Raw genomic sequence first — 27,883 nt, forward strand, 5'->3', positions numbered from 1 at the left:
GGTTCATGTCTCTGGCACCCTAACCAGATACCCCCTGTCTCTCATATACATGCAGACATTCTGCTGACACACACTCATTCTCACATGCAGTCACTCATGCATCGGAAACTCTCTCTCTCATACACAGCCTTTCCTGCATTCATACACTTACATCCTGCATTCACGCGCGCACTGTTCTTTCTCTCCTGCATTGCTAACTCTCTCCCATTCACACAAATACAGCATTTCCTGCATTCACACAGACATACACACTGCTACCATGCACAAACTGTACATTCTCTCAAGTGTTGCTCACTTTTGTTCAGGCAGACACATTCACCATCACTTCTGCATTCATAAACACAAACATACTGCTTTCATGGCCACATTCATGCACACACATGCAGACATGAAACCAAGCACATCCTACAACTATAACTACAACTATACCCACACAGACACGCACTCATTTCTTTTTTTATATGTTTGTGTGCCGCTGCTACTAAAGGATTCCACGACAATGTACCGGTGAGCGCCAGGTGGTGATTGGTCTGATGATGGGAAGGCAATACCCGATTACATTTCTGCAGAAAATATAAAAATGGTCAAATAGCTTTGGTTTGTTCTTTTTAAAAGTACGGAAAATGCAGAGGATTGAGGGCACTGAATAAGGAGACATTTCACTATGGGAATGCATACTGGCTATGTGTGAGGCGAGGCAAGGAAAAAACCTTACTGCAGCAACACTTGTTAAACTGATAAGAGACATTTTTAGGAAGCAAGTCACACTCTCATACGCACAAACAATCGGTTCGGCATTCACACACATTGCTGGGTCACACAGACAGACATACTGCTTTCACACACACACACACACACGCACACTGTTCTTTCTTTCTTTCCGGCATTACTCTGTCATACACACACATATATACATAGACATACAGGCTCCTTTCAGGCATGCATTCACTCGAAGACATGCAGACAGAAACAGTCACACACAGACATGTACACACTGCAACAGGGTGGTTGGAGACCGATATCGTACAGCATGGATTTCACTAAGAAGGACAACAAAACCTGGGAAATAAATTTGCAGGACAATGTAACAGATCAGCAGCAGAACACGAACAGAATAATATGTATGAATGCTTTTGCGGCAGAATTTTGTACACAGTCCAAATACTTAAAGGAACTTACCAAAACACTTTTAGCAAAAGATGTATGTTTCGAAGAGACTTTGCTTGCAGTTTTGCTGGAGAAAATACTTGATCCGATGCTGTTTTTACTCTGGGCTGAAACAGTGGATGGAAGAGAGTTTCCAACAAGTTATACAGTACTTTATACTAACTGATAATGGACGACCTATACAGTGTTGATGTCATAGTGTGGGAAGATCAGCAGGAGAGGGAACTACTGATTTGAGTGTGTTGAAGGTACGTCACTAAGGTGGACACCAATTCCACCTGAAAGAATGCGATAGCAAAGAATGAGGGATGGGCTTTCCTGCCCTACACTAGGGAAAGGCAGAAATGTACAACTGACAAACTTCTTTGTGCATTCTGGTAATTGTTTATGGCTGGGATCAGTTTACAGGCAAAGAAGAAGACTAGCGGTTGAGTTAAATTGTGACTGAGCCTGGAGTTTTCCATTAAACAAAACCTTCCAGATCTTTATAATTTTTTCACTCCTAGCTTCCAGACTTCCACAGAAATACCATTAGTTCCTGATGACTTTCCTGTTGATTGGTTATACATCACCATTTTTATCACATCTCCTCCTATCCTATTAGTAATTGAGCCTCATCTACCTCAAGACCATTCTTAAATCATAAGTACAAAAACACCCTGAAAACATAAACCGTGGATACAGTTCAAACTTCCACTGCATTGACCTCCCATTTATTTCTTTCTGTCTAACTCACTGTCAAAACTCTGCCTTTCAGTTTCAAACATGCTCTATTCCTACTATAGGCCAAGGTTTCCTCTTCCCGCACTGAAAATGACTTTCACTCTTTTGCTAAACTGTGCACGTTATCAAAATTCTTAAAAAGATTATGAACAGTCCTTGAAAACATTCTAAAGTATGACATTTTTATGAACTGATAATATGAGTTTTGTCCCAACTATAGCACCCTTGCAGCTATTCAAGCTGTGACTAACCACACTTCTTACAAAATGGAACAAGATAAACTTACAGGTGCTATATTTTTCTATCCAAAAAGGCATTCAGTACTGTTGAACATTCCTTGCTACACAAAAGTTTGGCTGACATTGAATTCTATGTTAATATTGTACAGTGGTTTCAGCGCTACTTTGCCAACTGGACCTTTAGATTACTCTGTCCTGATTATTCTTCTGAAATAGATATGTCAACAAAAGAGTACCACAAGGGCCAGCTTTGGTCCTCTTTTTGCTCACTTTTCATAAATGACGTCACCTGTGACCTGCCCCAGACCAGCTGTCCCCACACACTGATGTTATTATCTATGCAAATATTAATTAAATAACACTTAACAGTGGCATTTAGGGCAGGAAGACAGCAAAGCTATTTTGATATGGTTGTAGATTATATTGTTATTATCAAGGCTAGTAAAAATTAATTAACACTTAACAGTGACTTTCAGAAAGATTTCAACCCAATTTGGAACTGGCTTCATATTAAATTAATTTTCAGTACACAAAAAAACAATGTTATACTGTTTGGAACACCAAAATGGTACAAAATGCTAATATTATCACTTTCACTGAACCATTTAGGAAATCATTTACATCGAACAAAGCAAAAAATCTCGGCATCACATTTGATCATAGCCTTTCTTTTAATATTCATTCAGAGCCCCAAAAAGCAAAGATTTTTCTCAGCAGAAAGCTTCTTACAAGATTTCAGACTTACTCTTTTTAGAAGCTACATGCTGTAGCTATGTATGTAATTGGCCTAGAAATAAAATATGGCAACCAAATTATTGCACTTATCTCCTCTCACAATACCAGAATTATAACGAGGGGGCAAAGGGGCAGCTGCCCTGAGTGCAAGCTTTTAGGGGGCACAATCAACAGGTGCTGATGGTGCAGGAGTGCAGTAATGCCGTTGACTTATGAAGCTGCAAGGATATCATGGTTTCATAAATGAATGCTGATACTGCACTTGCGGTCAGGGCTGATGTTTTGAAGCCTCAGTGTGTGACAATTTAACTGTAGCAAGATGCTGGTTACATTTGTAGCCAGCAGTGTGCAAAGCTTCAGAGCAGAAGAGTTTTTTTCCCTCTTCATCTTTTAGAAGACCACTTCTTCTATTTTTTTTTTTTTTTTTTTTTTTACTTAACTCTGAGTTGAGCAGGTGGATAGATCAGGGAATTGCACAGGGAAACAACAGTTTACTACAGTTCTATAGAACACTACTCTTCTTCACTGTGTCGAGAATAAAATTCTCAGATTTATTAATCTGGATAATAACAAAGGGCGTTCCTGTGGCATACTACACAACAATAACTGATCCCATATTTCTGTTAGGGCACATTTTCATCTTTGCACTTTTACATTTAAAAATCTTCATGAATGGTGCAGTCCTCAACTGCATAATAAACTTAGTATGAGTAATGAAAGCTGTTCCCTTCTCCTCAAGAGCTCTGATGGAACATAGTTACTAAACTCATCTTTTTGTATCTGTGAAAGGGCATTCTCCAAAATTTCCAGGGCCACCTGGAAAAGCATTTGTGAAATGATTAAGAAAATTGAGCAGCTCAGATTGTTCTAGAATCTCTCAGAGGTCATCTTATAAAAATTGCTGATTGTTGAAAAATGCTTTGCACTGTCTACAATTAACAAAATCCTAAGTCTCGTGTAAACACTAATATAATAAACTATGTAGCGTTGATCATTGAAATCGCTGCACCCTGTGACTACAGTGTCTTGCATACAGAGGGAGACACAAAATCATAAAATATCAGGATTTTTTTATTTAACATTTGTTTACCAGAAAAGTTTGACTTGGAACAAGCCATTTTTCAGCAGAGGCCCAGGGAGAAATGCCCCAGATCATGTCTTTGTATATGGGAGGAAACTGGAGCACCTGGAGGAAACCCGCATGAGCACAGGGAGGACATGCAGACTCCACGCAGAAGGCACCCCAGCTGAGAACTGAACCAAAGAACTTCTCGCTGTGAGGTGACAATGCAAACCGCTGCATTACTGCAGGCAAAAATGAGAGCACTGTGGAAGAAAAATACCCAGACAGTGCCAATAGTAGGAGCAACGAGTCTTATAAAAATAATCTACAATCATATTTAGATATGTTACCGATGCATGTAACTTCATACAAATTCAGAAGGAGTCATTACTGGGCACATTGTGGGTGCTGCAAAGAGCACTTCTGGCTGACATGAAAGATTGAAACAATGCTATTTTCATGAACTTTAAACATACTTTGACTTAGGAATGGGGTCCATTCCCATCATGGTATTAGAAACCCAAAAGATTTGGAGAAATTAAAAATAAACTAGAAATTGTAGGTGGGGGCAGCATACAAGCATTCTTGTTAAGCTAACATTTTCTAAGGACTGATGCAGGAAACTCAGCAATAATAATTTTATAAATAGCATACTTTTCTGTTGATAACCAGTCAGGTTTTGTTATTGTTATACAGATGTGAAATGCCATTGTGATAGTATGTTACTTTTGCAGATATCACAATGCATCATACTGTCTATCTTTTTGAATTTTTGTGTCTTCATGTTGTTGTGTATAGTACTCAAACTTAAGCTACCATTGTCTTTAGACTTGTTGCATTTGGTTTTCATATTCTTCTCTCACTAGTGTGCTTATTGTTACAACCAGTGTCTTTTTGCTGTTCTTGCCTACATGTCCTAGGCTGTGGCTAAGCAAATCAATATTCTAGATCTTTTTATGATGTACTGTCATGTGTTTTTGTTTGTGGCAGCAATGATGGAAACTTGTCCCATTTCTTCTTGCTAAGCACCACGTTCTACTGGCACGTCATTTTGGCCACATATATGAGTGGTTCACCAATATGAGTACAGCTGTAGAAATAATATTCAAGTCACATTTGCAGTTCTAGCATAACCCTGTATTAGCTGGTCCAGACCTGAACAGATTAACATTAATTTATAAAGTGGTAAACATGTATTAGCTGGTCCAGAACTGAACAGGTTAACATTAATTTATAAAGTGGTAAACAGACCTTATTCTGTGCATGTCTATTCCATCTTGGAATATAAATTATGTTGCCTTCTCTATATACTTTCAAGGTGCTAATGAGATTAAAGAATATTCTTTTTATCATTGTTTAGCACTTCTGATGCCAGTGGAAATGATGAAAATGATATTACCTACCAGCTTAACAATTTGTTCAGAGACTTGGAGGAAGGGGAAGAACCTGCTAATCCAAACAAAGTTATCAAGTGCCTTGGGATAAATAACAGTAAGTTGGTATTTAAAAATGTTTTTGCAGTAAATGAACACTAATGTACTCTAGCTGGCTAGTTTTTTTCCATTTAAATTGTACTAATTCTGCTGTATGACATATGCATTTCACAAATTTTTGAAATCATTTAATTCATGTTTTATGACAACTTCAACAGCTGTAATGACAATTGTCATGCAAGCATGTTCCACTGGGGATTGAAAACGATAAGAAGTGGGAAATGAATGCATGGAGAAATACATGGAAACTATATGTTATTGTATTGAAAGAAATGTTTTATGATATGTTTGTACTTTGACTTAGACATTGTAGATTTTGTTGAGGTGTATGTGTGTTCCTGTGTGTGTGTGTGTGTGTGTGTGTGTGTGTGTGTGTGTGTGTGTGTGTGTGTGTGTGTAAAATATTGGCACGGATTCACAAAGGTACACTTCTGCATAACCTTACCATAACTAACCAGTACTGTGTGGCAGCACTAAGCAGAATTGACTATCCAAAGGAAGGCATACAGTGTTTATGTGCAGCTAGTTGTGCTTCAGCGTATGTAACTGAGCCACACAGCAGCTATGTCAGTGGACCTATTAACACAGTGCAGTATATACACAGATGTACTAGACAGTTCATAGGGTGGCCATGGGCTTTTACATAGTGAGTTCTCTTGATAATAGAAAATGTCATGTAGTGCTAAGTAACCAAATACAAATTGCAGCTGCACTGCTATAGTGCTGACTTATGTTTATATCTGTTGGATTCATGAAAGGAAAGGAAAAAGGTATGTTGACAAATAGGAGGAGGGAGACAGAGCAGGCAGAGATTCATAGAAAAGAAAAACATAATGGAATGTGTAAGATGCAGGGAAGGAGTGGAATTATTTTAGTGACATGCCCCATTTTTTCTTGAAAGAAGGGGAGTATGAAAATGAAAGCATGGTAGGAAAGGAGACTGGATAGTCTTCGGGGTCAAAAAACATAGACTAGTACAGACAAATAGGGATGGAAGGTCGCAAAACAGGATGGAGAGACAATCAGAGGAAAAAAACACAGGGTATGGGGCACAGCATAAGATGACAGGAGGACACTTAGATTGGCTAGTGTGTGGTTGAGACACAGATATGGGGCACAACATAAGATGACAGGAGTACAAATAACTTGGTTAGTGTGTGGTTGAGACACAGGTATGGGGCACAACATAAGATGACAGGAGCACACATAGCTTGGTTAGTGTGTGGTATGAGACACAGGTATGGGGCATGACATAAGATGACAGAAGCACACATAGCTTGGTTAGTGTGTGGTATGAGACACAGGTATGGGGCATGACATAAGATGACAGGAGCCCACATAGCTTAGTTAGTGTGTGGTATGAGACGCAAGTATGGGGCATGACATAAGACAGAATCAGACATATTTTGGTTAGTGTGGTATGAGACACAGGTATGGGGCATGACATAGGATGACAGGAGCACACATAACTTGGTTAGTGTGTGGTATGAGACACAGGTATGGGGCATGACATAAGATGACAGAAGCACACATAGCTTGGTTAGTGTGTGGTATGAGACACAGGTATGGGAAATGGCATAAGATGACAGGAGCACACATGGCTTGGTTAGTGTTTGATATGAGACATGGATATAGGGCTATCAGGCATGACATAAGATGACAGGAGCACTCATAGCTTGGTTAGTGTGTGGTATGAGACCCAGGTATGGGGCATGACATAACATGCTTAATACAGAAAACACTCAACAATACATCAATAACTCCACTTTAATAGAAAATATAAAAGAAAAGTGTAAGCGCTTTTGTGACCACACACTGTGGCTCCATCGGTCTGATGGAGCGACATTGTGTGGTCATGAAAGCGCTTATTCTTTTCTTTTATATTTTCTATTAAAGTGGAGTTATTGGTGTGTTGTTGAGTGTTTTCTGTATTAAGTATATTCCTTTTTATCACACTCAACTTTATCCTCAAACCGCATTTGTTTTTGATATGACATAACATGACAGGAGCACACATAGCTTGGTTAGTGTGTGGTATGCTACACATGTATAGGGAATGACATAAGATGACAGGAGCACACACATAGCAGCATAGCTTGGTATGTGTGTGATATGAGACACAGGTATGCAACATGACATACCATGACAGGAGCACATATATTTTGGTTAGTGTGTGGTATGAGACACAGGTATGGGGCACAACATAAGATGACAGGAGCACACATAGCTTGGTTAGTGTGTGGTATGAGACACAGGTATGGGGCATGACATAAGATGACAGGAGCACACACATAGCAGCATAGCTTGGTATGTGTGTGATATGAGACACAGGTATGGGGCATGACATAACATGACAGGAGCACACATATTTTGGTTAGTGTGTGGTATGAGACACAGGTATGGGGCATGACATAAGATGACAGGAGCACACATAGCTTGGTTAGTGTGTGGTATGGGACACAGGTATGGGGCATGACAGAAGATGACAGGAGCACACATAGCTTGGTTAGTGTGTGGTATGAGAAATGGGTATGAGGCATGATGACAGGAGTACACATAGCTATTTTTTTTGTGTGGTATGAGACACAGGTATGGGGCATGACATAAGATGACAGGAGCACACATAGCTTGGTTAGTGTGTGGTATGAGACACAGGTATGGGGCATGACATAAGATGACAGGAGCACACATAGCTTGGTTAGTGGTATGGGACACAGATATGTGGCATGACAGAAGATGAGAGGAGCCCACATAGCTTAGTTAGTGTGTGGTATGAGAAACGGGTATGAGGCATGATGACAGGAGTACACATAGCTAGTTTTTTTGTGTGGTATGAGACACAGGTATGGGGCCTGACATAAGATGACAGGAGTACACATGGCTTGTTTAGTGTGTGGTATGAGACACAGGGTATGGGTCCCAACATAACATGACAGAAGCACACATAACTTGGTTAGTGTGTGGCATGAGGACGCAGGTATGGAGCACTGCATAACATGACAGGAGCACACATAGCTCGGTTAGTGTGTGATATGAGACACAGGTATCAGGCTGTCAGGCATGACATAAGGTGACAGGAGCACACATAGCATGGTTAGTGTGTGATACGAGATACAGGTATGAGGCATGACATAAGATGATAGGAACATGCATAGCTTGGTTTATGTGGCATTTGAACTGCTGACATTTCATTTTCTATTCTGTCCCCTCCTATGTGATTGATTAGTGTGGATGATCGTATGTACTACACCATCCTGTGGTGGCCTAGTGTTGGGGGTCAGCTATTCTAGCCCATCTATATATAGTTCAGGAAGGTTTTCACCTGGTTTGTATATCTGCTTTCTCCAATGCAGCTTCCATTACCTCCTCCAGCTGTGGCTGGGCTACGTCAGGCAAATCAGGAGGTTACCTGTGAGTCATGGGTCGGAGCCCCTCTCTATTGAGGATGTAACCAAGCTTCACCCTCACATTCCTCTAACACAACCACACTAGGAGCAGGATTTGTTGGAGATGTCTGCAGATCCAATCATCCAGACCTGCTCTGAGGAGACAAAATGAAAATATTCATAAGTCAATCTATCTTGACAGTGGTCTCGATAATTTATCATGCAAGTCAACACTTGTAAGAGGAAATGAATTTGGCAGGCCATAAGACTCTCCTGCTTTAAATCACTGGCATTTAACACAGAGGATTAAGGCTATGATCAGCTATTAGCAAATTGTTTCACATAGTTCATAGTTTGATTCCCTGTCTTCTATTTAAATACTGTGTCATTTTGAGTAAGTCACTTAACTGGGCAGTGCTCTGGGGGAATTGGGCAGTTGAACTTGGCTCTTCAGTGGTCTCCTGGACTGCATGCCTAACAACAACTTATGATCTCTGACCTTATGACTGTGCAGATGGTGGCACAATTTGCAGCTCATTCTACTCATACAGAGTGATAATGGGTACCTCAAGGAACCATGATATGACTGTAAGATGAGACGCTAGACCAGTAGAAATAATCCAATAATTATTTTCTGATATCTACATGACATGCACTAGACAAGCTTGTGTCCCATGCATGTTCATTAAGATACATAAACAGAATATGGCACAGGTATACATTGGAAGACTCCATGTATTGTTCAGTCATTGTGACATAGTTCAGTATGACCTCAGCTGAGAACAGTGCCTGGCAAAAGCCCATATACAATAAAATAATAGGTATACATCACATGCAGTATCATCACCACAACTTGAGAATGGAACTCCAGAAAGTAGCAGATTCAGTTCTAAAGATGAGTTTAGCATATACTTTCCAGTAGCAACAAAAGTTTCAACAGGTTACAAAGGAGAACGCAAAATATTAAAAAATGGAAAGAATACTTACTCTACCATTAAGGGTGTTCCTGCATTCCTGCCTAACTTTGCTTGACAGTTCCTGTACCCAGGTCATAAAATGCCTACTGTCTTCTCACCCCTACCCCCTTGTGATGCCTCTGGCAGAAGACAACTCTTCAGCTAGGTCACACCAGGCATTCACTTTTTTTTTTCCAATGGACCATATCAGGAGCCCAACAGGCACTCCCTGAACTGGCCATGAAAGAGATAAAGCATTAACTTGCTCTCTTTCATGCACTGTCTGGTAGGCCCTAGCAAAAGCTGTCATTCTTTCAAATCGCCTCTGAAAAAGGTGTCACTTTAATGTAGAGCTGGATTGCGGTCTGTGAGTAATGCCTGCAGTTGTCTACCGATGAAATAATTTGACATGAGTATTTGTGCAGGTCTCCAGAATGAGCTCACATTCATAAGCTCCCAGAGCTGGGCATATGGAGATACTTTGGAGCGTTCCATAAGAAACCAGTACAAATGTTCTGTTGTAGTTACACAGCAAGGGAAGGAACAAGAAACTGTGGCAACTCTGACACAGTCAATGTTGTGGAGTGATAGGCCAGTGAGTTCCCATATGAAAGAGCAATGGATGGCACAGGATGAAACTGAAGAGAATCCGACACCGGTAGATGCTCTGGAACTTTCCATAGAATGCCAGCAGGAAACAGAGAACAAAGAATGATGTGCCCTCAGTTTAGAAGAAAATGATCTAAGAAAAAAGTTGCTTGATTTAATAGAGTTGGACAGACATATTAAGATCAATGAAAGAAGCAGACTACAGAAATTCAATAATACCCTAAATATTTGAAGTTTGATAAAACAAATGAACACAATAATCAGGACTGTCCACACAGATTCATGCGATATAACATAAGTAAATAGAATATATTACTGTGCAGTTAAATTAATAACAGTTAAAGTCTTGCCACAACAACACAGGGTAGTAAGGGAAAGGTAGAAGAGAATTCGAACGCCATCATGGAAGTATCGAATAGAGAAAACTATAAAGCAATTAAGACAAGTGTCACTTTTAGAAAAATGCAGAAGAGGGAAGAGATGAACAAAGATACTCAGAAAAATAGACGTGATAAAAGCAATGTAGTATCAGAACAGATCAGGATCTATCATGCACTACTGCAAATAATAAACTAAAAATATCAGCACAGGCAGAAACATTTAGAAGATATGCAGATAAAGACAACGGAAGAGTACAAAATAAGCAATTTATTGGTGGCCCAAAAAGTTTTATAGAGAATTCAAAAACAAGTCAAAAGGAATTGAAAATACCACCAAAAAAAGAAGAAATAGATATATTTTGGAGAAATTTCTATGAAGATCCTGTGGGACATAACAAAGATGCTAAATGGATAGAAGAAGTAAAAGAAAGAATAAGTTCAAATGTACAGGATATCAAATGGGATGAAATAATGGCTAGAAGGATTGAAGCAAAGTTAAGAAAAGCTCCTAATTAGAAAACCCCACGCCCAGATGCAGTACTTTACTTCTGGCTAAAAGTATTAACATCTTTACATGAAGATTTAGCTATGAGTAAGAACTATTTATATGCACACCCCAAACAGCCACCAGCCTGGTTAACAACAGGAACTCCTACTTAAGAGTGAACCTGCCAGCTACCCTAAAAACTATAGACCAATAACTTGCCTTCCAACGACGTATAAACTATACACTGGAATTGAGGCTGACAGAGTTTATAGTCATTTAGAAGAAAAGTCAATTATGGCAATAGAACGAAAGGGTAATAAAAGAAAGTCATATGGAACAAAGGATCATTTGTTGTTAAATAAAGTTTTAATAGAGAACTGTAAAAAGGGGAAAATCTAAGGGTCTATATTAGAACATCGAAGTTTCAAAACTTCGAATGTTCTAATATCGACCTCTATCCAACGAAAGCTGAAAACATTGAACATACAGAACAGCGAAATTTTTCCTAGGGAAAAAAATTTGCTGTTCCAAAACACATACACACAACACAGGCACAACAAACAAACAGCAATCCACACACATACACCTAAAATCTTACACCTAACCCTACACTAAACTATACATACCCGCTAACTATCCAGTTACCTTAACCCAAACCCTAACCCTAAGGACCGTCACTATCACACACTCACCTCACCCGCGCCCTAACCCTAACTCATCTACCGTGCCCTAACCCTTATGTCCACACAATCGCACACTTGCCTGACCTGCGCCCTAACCCTAACTCACTTAACCCACCCTAACCCTCACATCCACACAATCACACACATACCTAACCCGCGCCCTAACCCTAACTCACCTAATCCGCTCTAACCCTCGCGTCCACACAATCGCACACATTCCTAACTAGCACCCTAACCCTAACTAACCTAACCCGTGCTCAATCGCACACTTACCTGAACCAGACCCGTAACTTTCCACAACACCTCTGAAAATACCGAAGTAACAGAATCGGACAACCAAATTCTTTCCCTAGGAAAAAATTTGGTTTTCTGTAGCTTTGATATTTTTAGCATTCGCTGAATACGGGTCAATATTAGAACATTCAAAGTTTTGAAACATTGATAGACCCGAATCTAAGTATGGCATGGATAGACTACAAAAAACATTTGACAGTATCCCACATTCATGGATAAAAGAATGCTTAAAAATGTATAAGATACACCCTACACTAATCGATTACATTACAGTGACCATGAAACAGTGGCAAACCACTTTGCAGTTAAGCCATAATAAAAGATAAATTATTATTCCAGAGATAAAATTCAAAGGGGAATATTCCAGGGTGACTCTGTTATCACCGCTCCTCTTTTGTCTTGCCGTTAACCCATTAAGTTGTCTACTTAACAGATTAGGTCATGGCTACAGTTTGGCTCCCAGAAAACAACAAAGTGTAAAGACATCTCATCTTCTTTTTGTAGATAATTTAAAACTGTATAGTTCATCAGATGAAGAACTGAAAGGACAACTGCAATGATCAAAACTTTTTCAGATGATAGAAGAATGTCATTTGGTCTTGATAAATGTGCAAAAGCAACCTTTAAAGCAGGAAACTACAACACCAAGAAAACATCAACCTGGGACAGGAATGTGATATGGAGTGTATAAATACTTGGGAACTGATGAAGGATCAACAATAAAACATGAACAAATGCAAATAAAACTTAGGAACATTTTAGAAAAGTTAAATTAATACTGAAAACAGTGTTTACTTCTAGGAACTAAGTCCAAGCTATAAACCAATTTGCTCTTCCTGTCCTAACTTTGGAGTGGCTGACTGGCCCCAAAAGGTGTTGGATAGGTTGGACAGGAACAAATCCGAAGTACATCTCCCTGCAAGTACTGCTGTGCATGGCTTAAAGTCACAAAGTCAATCAAAACAAAATAGCCAGCACATAGTGGTGTAGAAGCACACGTTTTATTCCAAATATGGCAAAACACACCTCCACTCTTTAAATATACCAACTCCGAGACTGCACTACAATGCAGTACAGTGCGGAAAGGGAAGAATTGCCTTTACTACACTGTAGTGCAATCTCGGAGTTGGTATATTTAAGGAGAAAGGGGTGTGGGGTGCAGGGGAGCTTGACCCCCTGCTTACAACCTTCAGTTACATTTTTTTTTTAAGTTTTCAAAGTTTTACAACTTCGGACATATGGGTTCAACCATATAGCGTTCGAGGTTGTAAAACTTCGACAACGTGATATAGACTCATATGGCCCTTCTGTAGTACATTAGGGGAAATGTGTTCAGGCTTGTAACTGCTGCATTCACCACCACAGGCCAGCAAACAGATTGGAAAGACCAAAACAGTTCTACAACAGTGACAAACAAGTACAGGGACAGGCTGCCCTGATAATGTGGACTACTTTGTTGCTAGCATATTCTGCAAACATTTATAGGTTCATAGATTGGTACTAGGCTATTGGACCTAGGGCCCATACAAGCCTAGCCATAACAATTCACTGGCTATTTCTTCCCACAGTATTTACTTCCCTGGATCCCTGTCTAGCAGGGCAACTGATGTGATCTCCAGGGTGAATTTCCTATCTCCCATCCAATCATCAAGATTCTTCTTGAAGAGGGCCAAAGAGGCGCTCTGCTTGACATGTATGGGCAGTCTATTCCAGAGTATGGGGAGTCTCTGGGTCAGGAACCTAGCCCTCCAACATGTTTTGTTCATTGTGATGACAAGATTTAGATCCCTGGAGCATGTGGCTCTGAGGGACTGGGATTTTTTTAAGTGTAGCATGTCCAACAGCTCTGGGTTTGATATGGCCTTGTATGTTAAGCAGAGATTGCCTCTGAGTAGACAATATGCGACAGAGTATAGCTGGAGTTTTTTTAGACAGTCAGCATAGAGCATCTGCTTTAGGCCTGTGATTCTTTTAGTGAGGTATTTCTAGAGCCTTTCCAGTTGTTGCAGATGTTTTGAGAGGTACATACCAAACGGGTAGTTGTATTCTATAATGGGTCTAAAGAGGGACGAGTACAGTGGGACAATGACTTACTTTTTTCTGGATGAAAAGCCCTTAGTGATGAGATGTGCCACATAGAATTATAAGTGATGTATAATGCATGCAACTAAAATTATTACAATATGGTTTGTTTTCATTTACTTAAATGTATGATTGCCTATCTCATACACAATAATTTAATAAAGATGTTTCTTGTCAAAAAAAAGAAAAATGAACTCAGGGAAAGCAGCAGGCACAGATGAGGTTACAGCAGATATGATAAAGTTGTTAGGTGAGATAGAGGAGAAATGGCTCCTGAGGGTAATCATTGCAGTATGGAGAAAAAGGCATATCCAAGATAACCAGAAAATAAAAATATTAGTGCCAGTGTTCAAGAACAAAGGGGAGATTCACAACTGTGGGCGGTACATATGTATCAAACTCCTGTCATGCTGCGTGAAAGTTCTGGAGGGGGTGATTGATAAAAGAATATGCAGTGTAGTAGTAAGTAAGATGGGAGATGAGCAGTTCAGATTGAGATCAGGATGTAGCACAACTGACCCAATATTTGTAGTGAAACAGATAGTTGAGAAGAAGCTAGCGATAAAGAAATAGTCCAATTGGACATTCCTAGACTTGGAGAAAGCATGTGACAAGGTACCAAGAAAGCTGATTTAGACAGTCCTGCAGTGGTCTAAAGTCCCAAAATATTGATAGTATTAGTGCAGGCTATGTATGAAGACCCATTGATTTGAGTAAAAACAGCATTCAGTCTCACAGAAAGTTCCTTAATGAGAGTGGATCAAGGTTCAGCTTTGAGCCTACTACTGTTCATATTGGTTATGAACTAGATTAGCAAACAAGTTGGAGTGGACAGATCAACAAAGGTGTTGTATGTAGATGATGCAGCATTACATGCAGCCTCTGAACAAGAACTTCATCAAAGGATAGGGGAATAGAATGTAAACCTGAAGGCACATGGGATGAAAATGAATACAGATAAGGCAGTTGTCATGGCAGCAAATGAATCCACTATTTTCCCTTCTATCTCAGTTCTCAATTTCTTCCAATTGGAAGAAATTGAGAACTGAGATAGAAGGGAAAATAGTGGAACATATTAACAGCTTCAAGTATCTGGGAGGGATAGTTAAGTTAAAGGGAAGTCTGAATGAGGAGGTCCGAGCTACAATCAAAGAGGCTGCAACCAAATAGCACAGAGTGTCAAGTATATTGTATGACAGAAGAATGCTAAAGAAGGTGAGATGTAAGGTGTGCAAGACAGTGGTGCAACCAGTACTACAAGCATGGTACAAAAACCTGGGAAGTAATGGCAGAGTAGATAAGAAAGCTAGAGGTGATGGTGATGAAGTGCCTCAGAAGGGTGGTACGATGCACACTGTAGGACATAAAGAAATAAGGACATAAGAATAGAAGCCAAAGTAGCTCCAATTGCAGAAAATCTCAAAGAGAACAGATTACAGTGACTCGGGCACATGTGTAGAAAAGCAGAAGATAATCTAGTGAAGAAGATTTATAACAGACAGGAAGAAGGTAAGAGGAAATGAGGGGGTCTGACAAAGAGGTGGATGGATTGTTTGAGAGAAGATCTGTGACAGTCAGGCATGAGTGTCAAGGAAGGCAGGAGAGTGGCACTGAATAGAGATATATGTCAGCAGTTAACATGACACCCAAACCCCATGTAGAAAAATGGGAAAATCGGGGGATGATGGTGATGATGGTGATAATCCTACAAATACAAAAAAAAACATGTCATTTAGCTCCACCCAAAACTTAAAAATCATCAAAGTAACTCAATATCACCACTCTTTGTGGCACAGTAATAAAAACAACCAACTTCTTTAAGTATCTGGTTCAATACCCATAAAGAAAAAAGCAAAGACAAAGGCTAACTCACTTTTGTTCTGAGTGAGGAAAATCTCACTCTATCTGTTCAAATTAGCCAGGGCAGCTGTAGGCTAAAGAGTCCTTCTTGCCCAACAAAAATACCTATAATAGCCACAACCTCTAAAAAAAAAAAATCCTCCACACTATAGACTATCGAAAATAAAATCTCACTTCAAGCGCCACCTCAGCCACAAAAAAAACAAACGGCTCACAGTGCAACACACATTAGATCTGTTACTAGGCTCTTTCTGCTTCAAACATCTCCAACCTAACTCATTCCCACCACTAGCAGCCAAACGTTATGCTAAACACACACACACACACTACAGCCTTAGACACTTCACACAAACAACCCCCCACAAATCATGCTACACTGCTCCAACCACTCTTTCTCCATCTTCAGTCCTAAAATATTTGAATCCCACCCCAGCCACCTAAAGGAAGAACAACCTTCCTAAGCCCACCTTCAGAGATGAACTTAAACAATTCTTCTACACTAAATCAAATTGTACTTACAACACAGCACGTTGCATCACATAAGGGCCTCTCATCCTGTAGCCGTACTCTAACTCCCCCACATTCCCCTGCCCTGAGTCTGATTACCTCAAAGCATTCCCACCATGATGTAAACCTGAAATATAATCATCTGGATTGTAAAGATCTGCATTTCTCTCATAATTGTTGCTACATCTGTTAATTGCTACTGTACAGTTAATGTTATATTGTTCCTTTCTGTTCTGTTTTTGGTATGTATAGCTTACTGCTTTTTTGTTCTTTTTTCTTCTGCTTCTTTGAATTATTTCACCTGGGCAGTACTTACATATAGTCACTTATAATCAGTGTATCACTGGTAAACATATGTAAAAATGAAATAAAAAAATTCACACTCTTTGTTTCGAAGATATACAGAATTACTTGAAAAAAAATATGCATGTATATATATGTGTGTGTGTGTGTGTGTGTGTGTGTGTGTGTGTGTGTGTGTGTGTGTGTGTATATATATATATATATATATATATATATATATATATGTATATATATATATATATATATATATATATATATATATATATATATATATATATATATATAAATTTCGAAATACTGAAATCTCGAATTTCAGTATTCCCAAATCACAAAGCTGAAAACCCAACCACAACTCACAAACTCGAAAACACACAACTGTGAAATTCAAAATCCTGTACTCATGCTACACATACAGTACACGTATAAACATACACAACCCCCCCCACAATCAAACAAACCAATCTGAACTACATATAAGCAGGGGGGCAAGCCCCCCTACACCCCCCATATGGGGGGCTGTGCCCCCTACACACCCCTACTTATATATTCTAACTCTGAGATCGCACAAACAGTAACACAAATGAAACTCACAGACACACATCTTACAGTCTCTCAAGCACACACAGCAGTCACAACACACACTTGCACACACTAAACCCCTAACCAACCTACTTACACACACATACTAACCAAAATTAAGCCCAAATATCCACATTCTGTACCACCGGAAGTAGAAATTCAAAATATCCATGCTTTGGTATTTTGAATTTCACGCATCTGCAGGTTTCGGAAATGTGAGTATTTCACTTTGTGATTTCGGAATACTGAAATTCGAGATTTCAGTATTTCGAAATTATAAAGTGGACCCATATATATATATATATATATATATATATATATATATATATATATATATACATTATATATATATATATATATATATATATATATATATATACATACATATATAGGTTTACAATCAAAAAGGGTGATTGGACTTCGTTCGAGTTACATAAGTCTGAAACGCCCAATTTAACATTAAGAAATAATGAAAAAAAAATGTCAAAATGCTATAGTGCATTCGCTGTTGTGAATTTCAACATTTTAATGCAGATCACACTATAGTGGGGCTCGGGAAATGTACCCTTTCCTTCACTGTAGTGTGATCTTGGAGTTTGTATATATAAGTAGCAGGGGGTGTGGGGGGGTGCAGGGGGGCTTGCCCCCTGCAAAAATGTTCTTTGTTGTGTTTTGCAGAACAGTACAACTTGCAGACATGTGGAGAATGTTTGAAAGATGTCAAATTCAACTTTATCCATTTCCGCATTTGACATTTTTGTCAGTAGTTTTTTTTTCGCTCATTTGGTTTGTACTAACGATAACTCGCACAAGGTGTGATCAGACAAATGATAGTAAACCTATATAAATATATATATATATATATATATATATATATATATATATATATATATATATATATATATATATATATATATTTATCTATATCTATATATATTTACACACACATGCATACATAGTTTGGGTATGTATTGTCTTCTAAAAAAGAGTTATTCATTGTAGTTGTAAATATCCATGTATATGGTTTAAAATGTATAAAGTAGGTGGGAGGGCTGTGCCCCCCACACCCCCTTACTATATATACTAACTCCAGGAACACACTACAATGGGGGAAAGGGCGTATACCTTTCAACTAAATGAGTCTCAGTCAAATGAGTTTTCAGTGAATTGAGCTTTCATGTCAAGTGTGCTCAGTCAAATGAGTTTCAGTGAAATGAGCTTTCAATGACATGAAGTAGACCTATATATATTTCTTCCTTTTGAGAGTTCACTTATTCCTCCCCTGAGTTGCAGCACCATCTTTAAATACTAAAATCCTCTGCCTGACTACACTCTGTTTCTGTCTGTCCCACAGGCATCCCACAGTAGTGTGCACAACTGTAAGTACCATTTGTGATATAGATGATTCAGTGGAATCTATTTCTGTTTAATTTAGTTTAAGAGGCTGTGCACTGGTTTGTTAAAACGTATGCTATGCAACTTGCTTAAGTGTATAACCCCACCTGTACAATTTCAATGTTGTCTTGGTAATTTCCTAATTAGAGTGCATTTGTGGGTTTGCATACTTTAAGGAAGTAATCACCTATTACTGATATAAACTTGTTGCATTTCACTGTTTACAATTTGGAAATATACTGTTTCAACTTGACGTAGTCTGATTTTATTAAACAGCTTACTAGAATACTTTTAAATTGTTTAAGTAAGTGTACAACTTCACCTGTAAAATATCTATACTGTCTTGGTAATTTCCTATTTAGTGTGCAGCTGTAGGTTTAATTACTTTAAGGAAGTAATGACCTTTTACTTTTAAACTTGCTGCATTTTACTGTTTACAGTTTGGAAATGCACTGTTTCAAATTGACTTAGTCTGAGTTTGTTAAAAAGCTTACTAGAATACACTGCTGTTACTGCTTTTAAACCGGTACTGATTGCTCTCATCAGTATTCAGCCGCTGTGTTGATGTTCTTCGTTCCACATTGCTGCAGTCCTAACTATTGGGTAGTCCGCTGTCCAGTCGGCCCGAATACCAAAGTATATGGCTGACGTCGGTCAGGGCGCATTAGACTGACGTCAGTACGTCAGGGTACTAATGCGCATGACCGATGTCATATCCTCAGTCTTTTTTGCTGCATGGTCCGATGCAGAAGCAGTTTTGCGAGTGCAGGTTGGCGTTCTGAAATTTTCTGAAGTCGGAGTTTCAGACCGAATCAAAGTTGGCTAAGTACCCCGTTGGGGAACATTTTGGTTTTTTCTTGCCTCAGTATTTAACCGGATGTCAGAAAAAGTGAATAACTGTATTTCTTGTGGGAAACAGATACCTCATAGGGATTACCATACTTTGTGTATACCTTGTTTAGGGCCTGAGCACAACGTTGTTGGTTGCCGCTCTTGTGCTAGATTTAACAAACGCACTATTAAGAGAAGGTTAGACTGTGCCAGGTTAGTGTTTGGGAAGCGTTGCAATTATAAAATGCCGCCGGATGCTCCGGCCCGCTTCGACCAAAAAGCGCAAGGACAAAAAAGCAAAGCCTAGGGTTGGTGGGCCGGCAGTCCCCGACGCCCGTTCTTTAGAAGGCTCAGTGGAGCCGGAGGTTTTGCCAGGAGTTTCTTTGGAGTCTCAGGCTGAAACTTTACTGTTACAGGATGTGCCCTCTCAGGAAGTAGGCCAGGCTGAGGGGGCTTCTCAGGTAGCTGTTCTTCCCTCTCTTCCCAAGGTAGTTAGAGCCTCTCCTTCTGTTTCCAAAACTTCTTTGAGAGGTAGGCCAAGTTTAGCTTCAGTGGGGGCTTCTCCTAGCACTTCAGGTTCTGTGCCTAAGAAACATATGCTTAAAATGGCAGAAGATTTGATTACTATGATTAGAGATTCTATGCCCCCTCCTGATAAGAGGCCTAGGGTGGAACCTGAGTTTGAGAGTTTTGAACAGTGTTCAGAGGCTTCAGAGTCTTCTGAAGACTTGCAGGAGTTTCCTCCTTATTCTGATTCTGATGTAGATGATTCCACTCCTACAGCTTCTCCTCCTGAGGATTTCTCATTTTCAGAGACTCTGCATTCCATGAGGGAGCACTTTAAATGGGAAGGCCAAGATTACTCTGATTCCAGGAAAAGGCTTAGGGAATTCTTGTTTTTACCCCAGCATAGGCCCTTAGCTATACCTCCTGTGTTGTATGTGGTGGAGGATGTTTTTGCAGAGGCTTCCCTGAATCCTGATTCTTTGCCTCCTGCCCCTGTTAAACCTGATAGGTACTATAGGGTGCCTGAAGCTCATAAGTATCTTTTTAAGAGTCCTAGGGCAGACCCGGAAACTGTGTCTCAGGGACCTAAAGGTGTTAAGGCCTCTGTTGTTAAAAATCCTGTTCCCTCTGATAAAGAGGCAAGGGCTTTGGATAGATGGGGAAAAAAGGTGTATACTTCTTCCACTTTAGCCATGAGAGCGTTGAATTGTCAGTTTCACATGCTAAAATATCAAAATTATCTCCTTTCACAATTGAAATCCAAGGTGGATGCTTTGGCGGAAGGTATTGAGTGTAAAGAGTTGCTGGATTTAGTTCATGTGTCTGAACAAGTGGGTAAGCATTCTTTGCAATGTGGTTTTGATGCTGTACAGGCCTCCTCAAGGGTGGCTGCCACTAGTTCTGTTCTTCGCAGACATGCCTGGTTGAGGGATCAGAATTTAGCTGAGCATGTTAAGACAAGGATTTTGGATGCTCCTTTACAGTCTGATGTGTTGTTTGGTTCGTCTGTGGAAGCTGTTTTTAAAGAAAATGGAGGACAAAGCTAAGTCTATGCAAACTGTTAAAGATTTTTTGCAGGTGCAGCCACTGAAGTTTAGTAGAAATTGGCCTGCTAAAGGATGGACATATCCTGCTTATGATTCCCAGTCTAGGGGTAGGTCTAGACGTGGTAGGGGCAGAGCTCAAGGTTCTTTTCGGCCTAGAACAGGGAGTTCTCCTGCTCAGACTTCTGGTGAGGGCAGGGGTCAGTCCTTTCGTAAACAGACCCAATGACCTGCCTTTTCAGCTGCCAGTAGATTCTCGTCTGGCAGCTCCTTTGGGAGGAAGACTGTCTCTTTTCAAAGAAAATTGGGATTTAATTACTCAAGACAGATGGGTGTTGGATATCATTCACCACGGTTACAGGTTTTATTTCCATACTTTGCCCCCTTTCAAAGGCATGCCAGACGTTCCTCCTCCACAAAGGAAAGAGGCTCACAAGCAAATTTCTCTGTTACTCCAAATAGGGGCCATTCAGCCAGTCCCTGTATCAGAAAGGGGCCTAGGATTTTATTCTTGCCTGTTCCTAGTACCAAAGAAGGGGAACACGTGGAGACCAATTTTGGATTTATCTATCCTCAACACTTATCTGGACATTCCCAAGTTCAAGATGTTGACGTTACAACAGCTTTTACCTCTGCTGGGCAAAGATCACTGGATGGTAACTTTAGATCTCAAGGAAGCTTACCTTCATGTGCCAATAAGACTAAGTTGCAGGAAGTACCTGCGTTTTCGAGCTGGAGATTCTCATTATCAGTTCTCTGCATTGCCCTTTGGCTTATCTACTGCGCCCAGAGTATTCACAAAGGTTCTGGCTCCAGTGATAGCTTACTTCAGGCTAAAAGGAATTCAAATCTATCCTTACTTGGACGACTGCCTGATTCTGGCTCAAGAAAAAGAAGATCTTCTACAGCATCTGGAATATGTCATAGCAGTGCTAAGATGCCTAGGGTATTCTGTGAACGAAATAAAGTCCAGTCTAGTACCCTCTCAAGACATGTGCTTTCTGGGTGTGAGACTGAATACAGCAGCCCAGATGGCCTTTTTAACCCCGGACAAACAAAAGAGTCTTTCACTTTACTTCCATCAACTATCTCATCAGTCCGTGCTGACTGCAAGGACAGTCCTTCAAGCATTAGGGTTCATGGCATCTTGTATTCTGGTGCTTCCCAATGCCAAACTGCATATGAGGAAGCTACAATGGTATCTCAAAATGTATGGACACAGCACTGCCAGGATTTGGACACTGTCATTCAAATAATACCTTGCCTTCAAAAAGAATTTCTGTGGTGGGCTCAGGAATGTCACCTAAACAAGGGACTCTCTGTGACCCGGCCAGAGGCGAGTCAGATTTTAACGACAGATGCCTCGGACATTGCTTGGGAGCTCATCTAAATGGAAAGTGGATACAAGACAAGTGGCCTGCCAGACTACAGCATCTACTTATCAACATGAAGGAGATGTTAGCAGTCCAGTTTGCATTAATGGCTTTCAAGGAGTTACTTCTTCCAGGGCAGGTGTTGATTCTAACAGACAACACAACTGTCATGTGGTACATCAACAAACAAGGGGGAACACATTCTTACCCATTATGCAGGCAAGCAATGATTTTATGGGAGACTGCGCTCAGCTTGCAACTAACTCTTCAGGCAAGGTTTCTGCCGGAGCACAGAACTCCTTAGCAGATGTGTTAAGCAGACAAATCATGGATCCCCACGAGTGGAAACTGGATCTTCATGTATTTCAAAAGTTGACAGTGTCCTGGGGAACTCCAGACATAGATCTGTTCGCTTCTCCACTAAACCACCAGCTGCCAAAGTTTTGCACAAAGAGGTTTCATCACACAGCTTGGAAAGTGGATGCTCTTTCTTTCAGTTGGAAAAATCTTCATGTGTATGCGTTTCCACCTCTGCCTCTTCTTCCAAAGGTGCTTCTAAAGGTCAGACAAGACAAGCCAAGGATGATTTTAATAGCTCCAGATTGGCCTCGGCAGCACTGGTACCCATTACTGCGGAGTCTGGTAAAGAAGTCTCCATGGCCTTTACCCTTGATTCCACATCTGTTGTCTCAGAAGGACGGTCGTCTACTCAATGTCAAGCTTCACTCTCTTCATCTAACAGCCTGGCATATTCTGTTTTGAAAGACAGCAGGTCTCAACTTCCTCAACAAGTTTTAAATGTGATTATGGAAGCCAGAAGACCTAGTACAAGGAAAGTGTACGCAGAAAAATGGAAGAGATTTTTATTTTGGACTGCAGCAAAGAATTTGGAGATTTCAGAGCCTAATTTGAGTGTGGCTCTTCAATATCTTACTGAGTTATTGGACAAAGGTTTGTCTTTCTCTTCCATTAAGATTCATGCTGCAGCAATTTCAGCTCACTATGATTGTGACCCACCATTGTTTTCACATCCTTTGTTCAAGCAATTTCTTAGAGGGGCAAAGAATATAAGACCCCACGTAGAGCTCCTACTCCTGCTTGGGATCTCAATTTTGTGTTGGAGAAACTTACTCTACAACCTTTTGAGCCCGCAGCTACTGCTGAACTGAAATACTTGTCATGGAAGACTGCTTTTTGTTGGCCATTACTTCTGCAAGAAGGGTTTCTGAGTTACAGGCCCTTATGGCGGTTGAGCCTTTTTGATTTTTCATAAGGATAGGGTATCATTACGCATAAATCCTTCCTTTATGCCTAAAGTGGTTTCTAGTGTGGCTTTAAACCAAACTATTCATTTGCCTACTTTTATGCAGATCCCCAAAATAAAGGGGAAAAGATTTTGCACACTTTAGATGTACACAGGCAATTGCTATTATTTGAGCAGGACTAAGGATTTTAGACAGTCTCAGCAGTTGTTTGTTTCTTTTGCTTTGAGTTCTCAGGGCAAGCCTGTGTCAAAACAAACTATTTCTCGGTGGATTGGGTTTTGCATTGCCTTTGTTATTCCCATCATGGCAAGGAGATTCCAGCTGGGATTAGGCCTCATTCCACTAGGGCTACTGCCACTTCAACAGCATTTTAAGGGGTGGCAACTAAGGATATTTTGGAGGCAGCTACTTGGAGTTCAGTGCATACTTTCTCTAAGCATTATCACCTTCCTCTCTACTCTAAGTCTAGGGCTGGTTTTGCCACAGCTATTTTGCAAGGCATGTTGTCAGCTCCTGCTTCTTTATGATTTGCCAGCCTCCCTTACCTCTGCTTTGGGATTCTACCCAATAGTTAGGACTGCAGCAATGTGGAACGAAGAACATAGTACAGTTTTGTACCTACCATAAATGTAGATGTTCGAGGATCCACATTGCTGCAGTCCAATACCTCCCTCCTTCCCCTCTGTGTTTAGGGGTGGTTGTGTAGGTGAGGTTATATGCTGCTGATTTTGTATATATTGTACATATTTTTGGTGTAGGTATATTAGGCCTTGTCTTTTTAGGGTCTTCTGACATCTGGGGCAAGAAAAGACTGAGGATATGACGTCGGTCATGCGCATTAGTACCCTGACGTACTGACGTCAGTCTAATGCGCCCTGACCGACGTCAGCCATATACTTTGGTATTCGGGCCGACTGGACAGCGGACTACCCAATAGTTAGGACTGCAGCAATGTGGATCCTCGAACATCTACATTTATGGTAGGTACAAAACTGTACTTTTCAACCTGCTTTAGTTAGATTTTACTAAGCTTATTTTGAGTGCCTATACTGTTACTGTATCATGTGGAAACTGAGTGATTTTACTGTAATTTTATGTCCTGCCACCATGTTGCTCAGTTGTGTTGGCATGCATTACTAAGTAGCAACAGATAGCTGGAAAAGTGTCATCATCATCATCATCTTCTTTTGGCTGTTCCCATTAGGGGTCGCCACAGCGGATCATCTATTTCCATTTGTTCCTGTCCTCTGCATCTTGCTCTGGCACACCAACCACCTGCATGTCCTCTCTCACCACATCCATAAACCTTATCTGAGGCCTTCCTCTTTTCCTGTTACCTGGTAGCTTCATCCTTAGCATCTTTTTCCCAATATACTCAGCATCCCTCCTCGGCACATGTCCAAACCAACGTAATCTTGCCTCTTTGGCTTTGTCTCCAAACCTTCCAACCTGGGCTGACCCTCTAATATACTTGTTCCTAATCCTGTCCACCCTCGTCACACCCAGTGCAAATCTTAACATCTTTAACTCTGCCACATCCAGCTCATATTCCTGCCTTTTTGTCAATGCCACTGTCTCCAACCCATATAACATAGCTGGTCTCACTACCCTCTTGCAGACCTTCCCTTTCACTATTACTGGTACTCATCTGTCACAAATCACTCCTGACACTCTTCTCCACCCACTCCATCCTGCCTGTACTCTCTTCTTCACCTCTCTTCCACACTGACCATTACTCTGAACTATTGATCCCAAGTATTTAAACTCATCCACCTTCACCCCCTCTACTCCTTGCATCCTCACAATTCCTCTGTCCTCCCTCTCATTCACACACACATATTCTGTCTTAGTCCTGCTGACCTTGATTCCTCTTCTTTCTAGAGCATATCTCCATCTCTTCAGGGTCTCGTCCACCTGTTCCCTACTCTCACCACAGATCACAATGTCATCTGCAAACATCATAGTCCATGGGGACTCCTGTCTGTCAACCTGTCCATCACCATTGCAAATAAGAAAGGGCTCAGAACTGATCCTTGATGTAATTCCACCTCCACCTTAAATGCATCCGTCACTCCCACCACAGACCTCACCGCTGTCACACTACCCTCATACATATTCTGTACCACTCTTACATACTTTTCTGGCACTCCCAACTTCCTCATACAGTTCCACAACTCCTCTCTAGGCCCCCTTGTCATTTGTTTTCTCTAAGTCTACAAAAACACAATAAGTGTACTGGCAATGAATTACTCTGCATTCTGTGAAATTAAGGTGGCAATAGACTGAATTTCATATTACTGAACAGGGTGACTTTCTTATTAATTATCACTGGTTGTTCCTTAACTAATTTATTTAAGTACTGCTTAGCTGAACTACTTAAATTGTGGTACTTCCTTGCCTGTCTCTTATTTCAACTAATTTACTTCACCTACCCCCTTTTCTGGCTTCATATTAACATCTCTCTCTCTCTCTCTGTCTCTCTCTCGCTCTCTCTCTCTCTCTCCTTACAGTCCCTTAAAGACATTCAAAGGTCTAAAAAAAATAATAATAATAATAAACCTGAAGCAACTGTCTGCATACAAGAACACGGAGAGCGGAACCCTGTACAAACCTGTAAAAGCCACTGCAAGTTCTACTTTTATCAACAGACTGTGAGCAGTGTAGGTCTATTATAATCTCGCTGTGATACTTCTACAGATTCTTCTGCTGTGCACACTACTGGACCCCCCCCTTTTTCCTCCCATTTACTGTAACACATATATACATTTTTCCAAAGCTTTGCATTTATTTTATATTCTTATATTTTATCCATCTTGTATATCACATTTCTTTTATATTCTTATAGGTAGGTACTAGGCTATTGGCCTTAGAGCCTATATAAGCCTAGCCAAAAAGGTACCCCGGTTTTCACCACCCAAGAAAATTATTTTCCTGTGCCGCTGTTGAGCAGAGCCACAGAAGTGATCCCCGGGGTGAATTTCCTGTTTCCCATCCATATTTAATTCTCCCATTTATTGTAACAAATGTATACAGTTTCCCAAAGCTTTACATTTATTTTATATTCTACTTCCCCAATGCTCTACTAAATCTGCTTTTGAATTCACACAGATAATCAGACAGGTACTGACCTGGGCTAGCTGGTTGATTTGTTTTTCTCTTTTAACAGCTTTCTCCAAGTCCTGGTCCATAGTCCCCCCCCCCCATTTTTCTTGTTCTCCTAACTTAATTGTAGTGTCCGTTTCCTAGCTCTGTCAAATCTATTTTCTCACAGCTTTCTCTAAGCCCTGGCTTCTCTCGGTCTCCTAACATAATCTTATCGTAAGCTTCCCAGCCCTGTCAATTCTGTCTATTCCCTCCCTCTTCCTCTTGAGAGTTTACTTATTCCACCCCTGAGCTACGGTGCCATCTTTAAATACTAAAAACCTCTGCCTGACTACACTCTGTTTCTGTCTGTCCCACAGGCATCCCTCAGTAGTGTGCACTTATTGCATGTCCTTTTCTAAAACCCCTGGCATAACTACATTATTTTCCTGCTTCTCAGTGAACTGCAGCTCCCCATTGGTGCATAAATAATAAAAACAAACAGAAATGTAACATTCACACCAAAACGAAAGGCTGCCCTATTTCTGTAGTTGCTTACCTTCTCACTGATTGTTTTCTGTTTTGCAACTGCTGATCCTCCCAGAAGGTGTATTCTTATAAATAGATCCATAGAAGAATCATATGTCTCTTCTATCTGGGCCATGCTTACATCATCCACCTCCACAAAGGTGGCAAAAATACTGATACTACCAACTTCAGGCCTATTGCCATCCTTTCCCCTCTTTCTAAAATACTAGAGAAAATGATACAAGCACAACTCATGCCACACCTAACACTAAACAATCTCCTCTCCCCTACCCAACATGGCTTCCGCCCTGGTC

General features: G+C 40.4%; 1 protein-coding gene across 1 annotated transcript in view; it reads left to right on the forward strand.

Moving 5' to 3' along the window:
• LOC122797955 (ubiquitin carboxyl-terminal hydrolase 47-like) overlaps positions 1–27,883 on the forward strand; it is a 361,920-nt gene that overhangs the window by 239,047 nt on the left and 94,990 nt on the right. Inside the window, exon 3 of the mRNA XM_044066476.1 lies at positions 5,288–5,418. Coding sequence (XP_043922411.1) covers positions 5,288–5,418 — 131 coding nt within the window. The remainder of the gene's footprint in view (positions 1–5,287; positions 5,419–27,883) is intronic.

The sequence above is a fragment of the Protopterus annectens genome, chromosome 3.part1, assembly GCF_019279795.1.
Source record: "Protopterus annectens isolate FY-2018-M chromosome 3.part1, PAN1.0, whole genome shotgun sequence".
Taxonomy (NCBI): Eukaryota; Metazoa; Chordata; order Ceratodontiformes; family Protopteridae; genus Protopterus; species Protopterus annectens.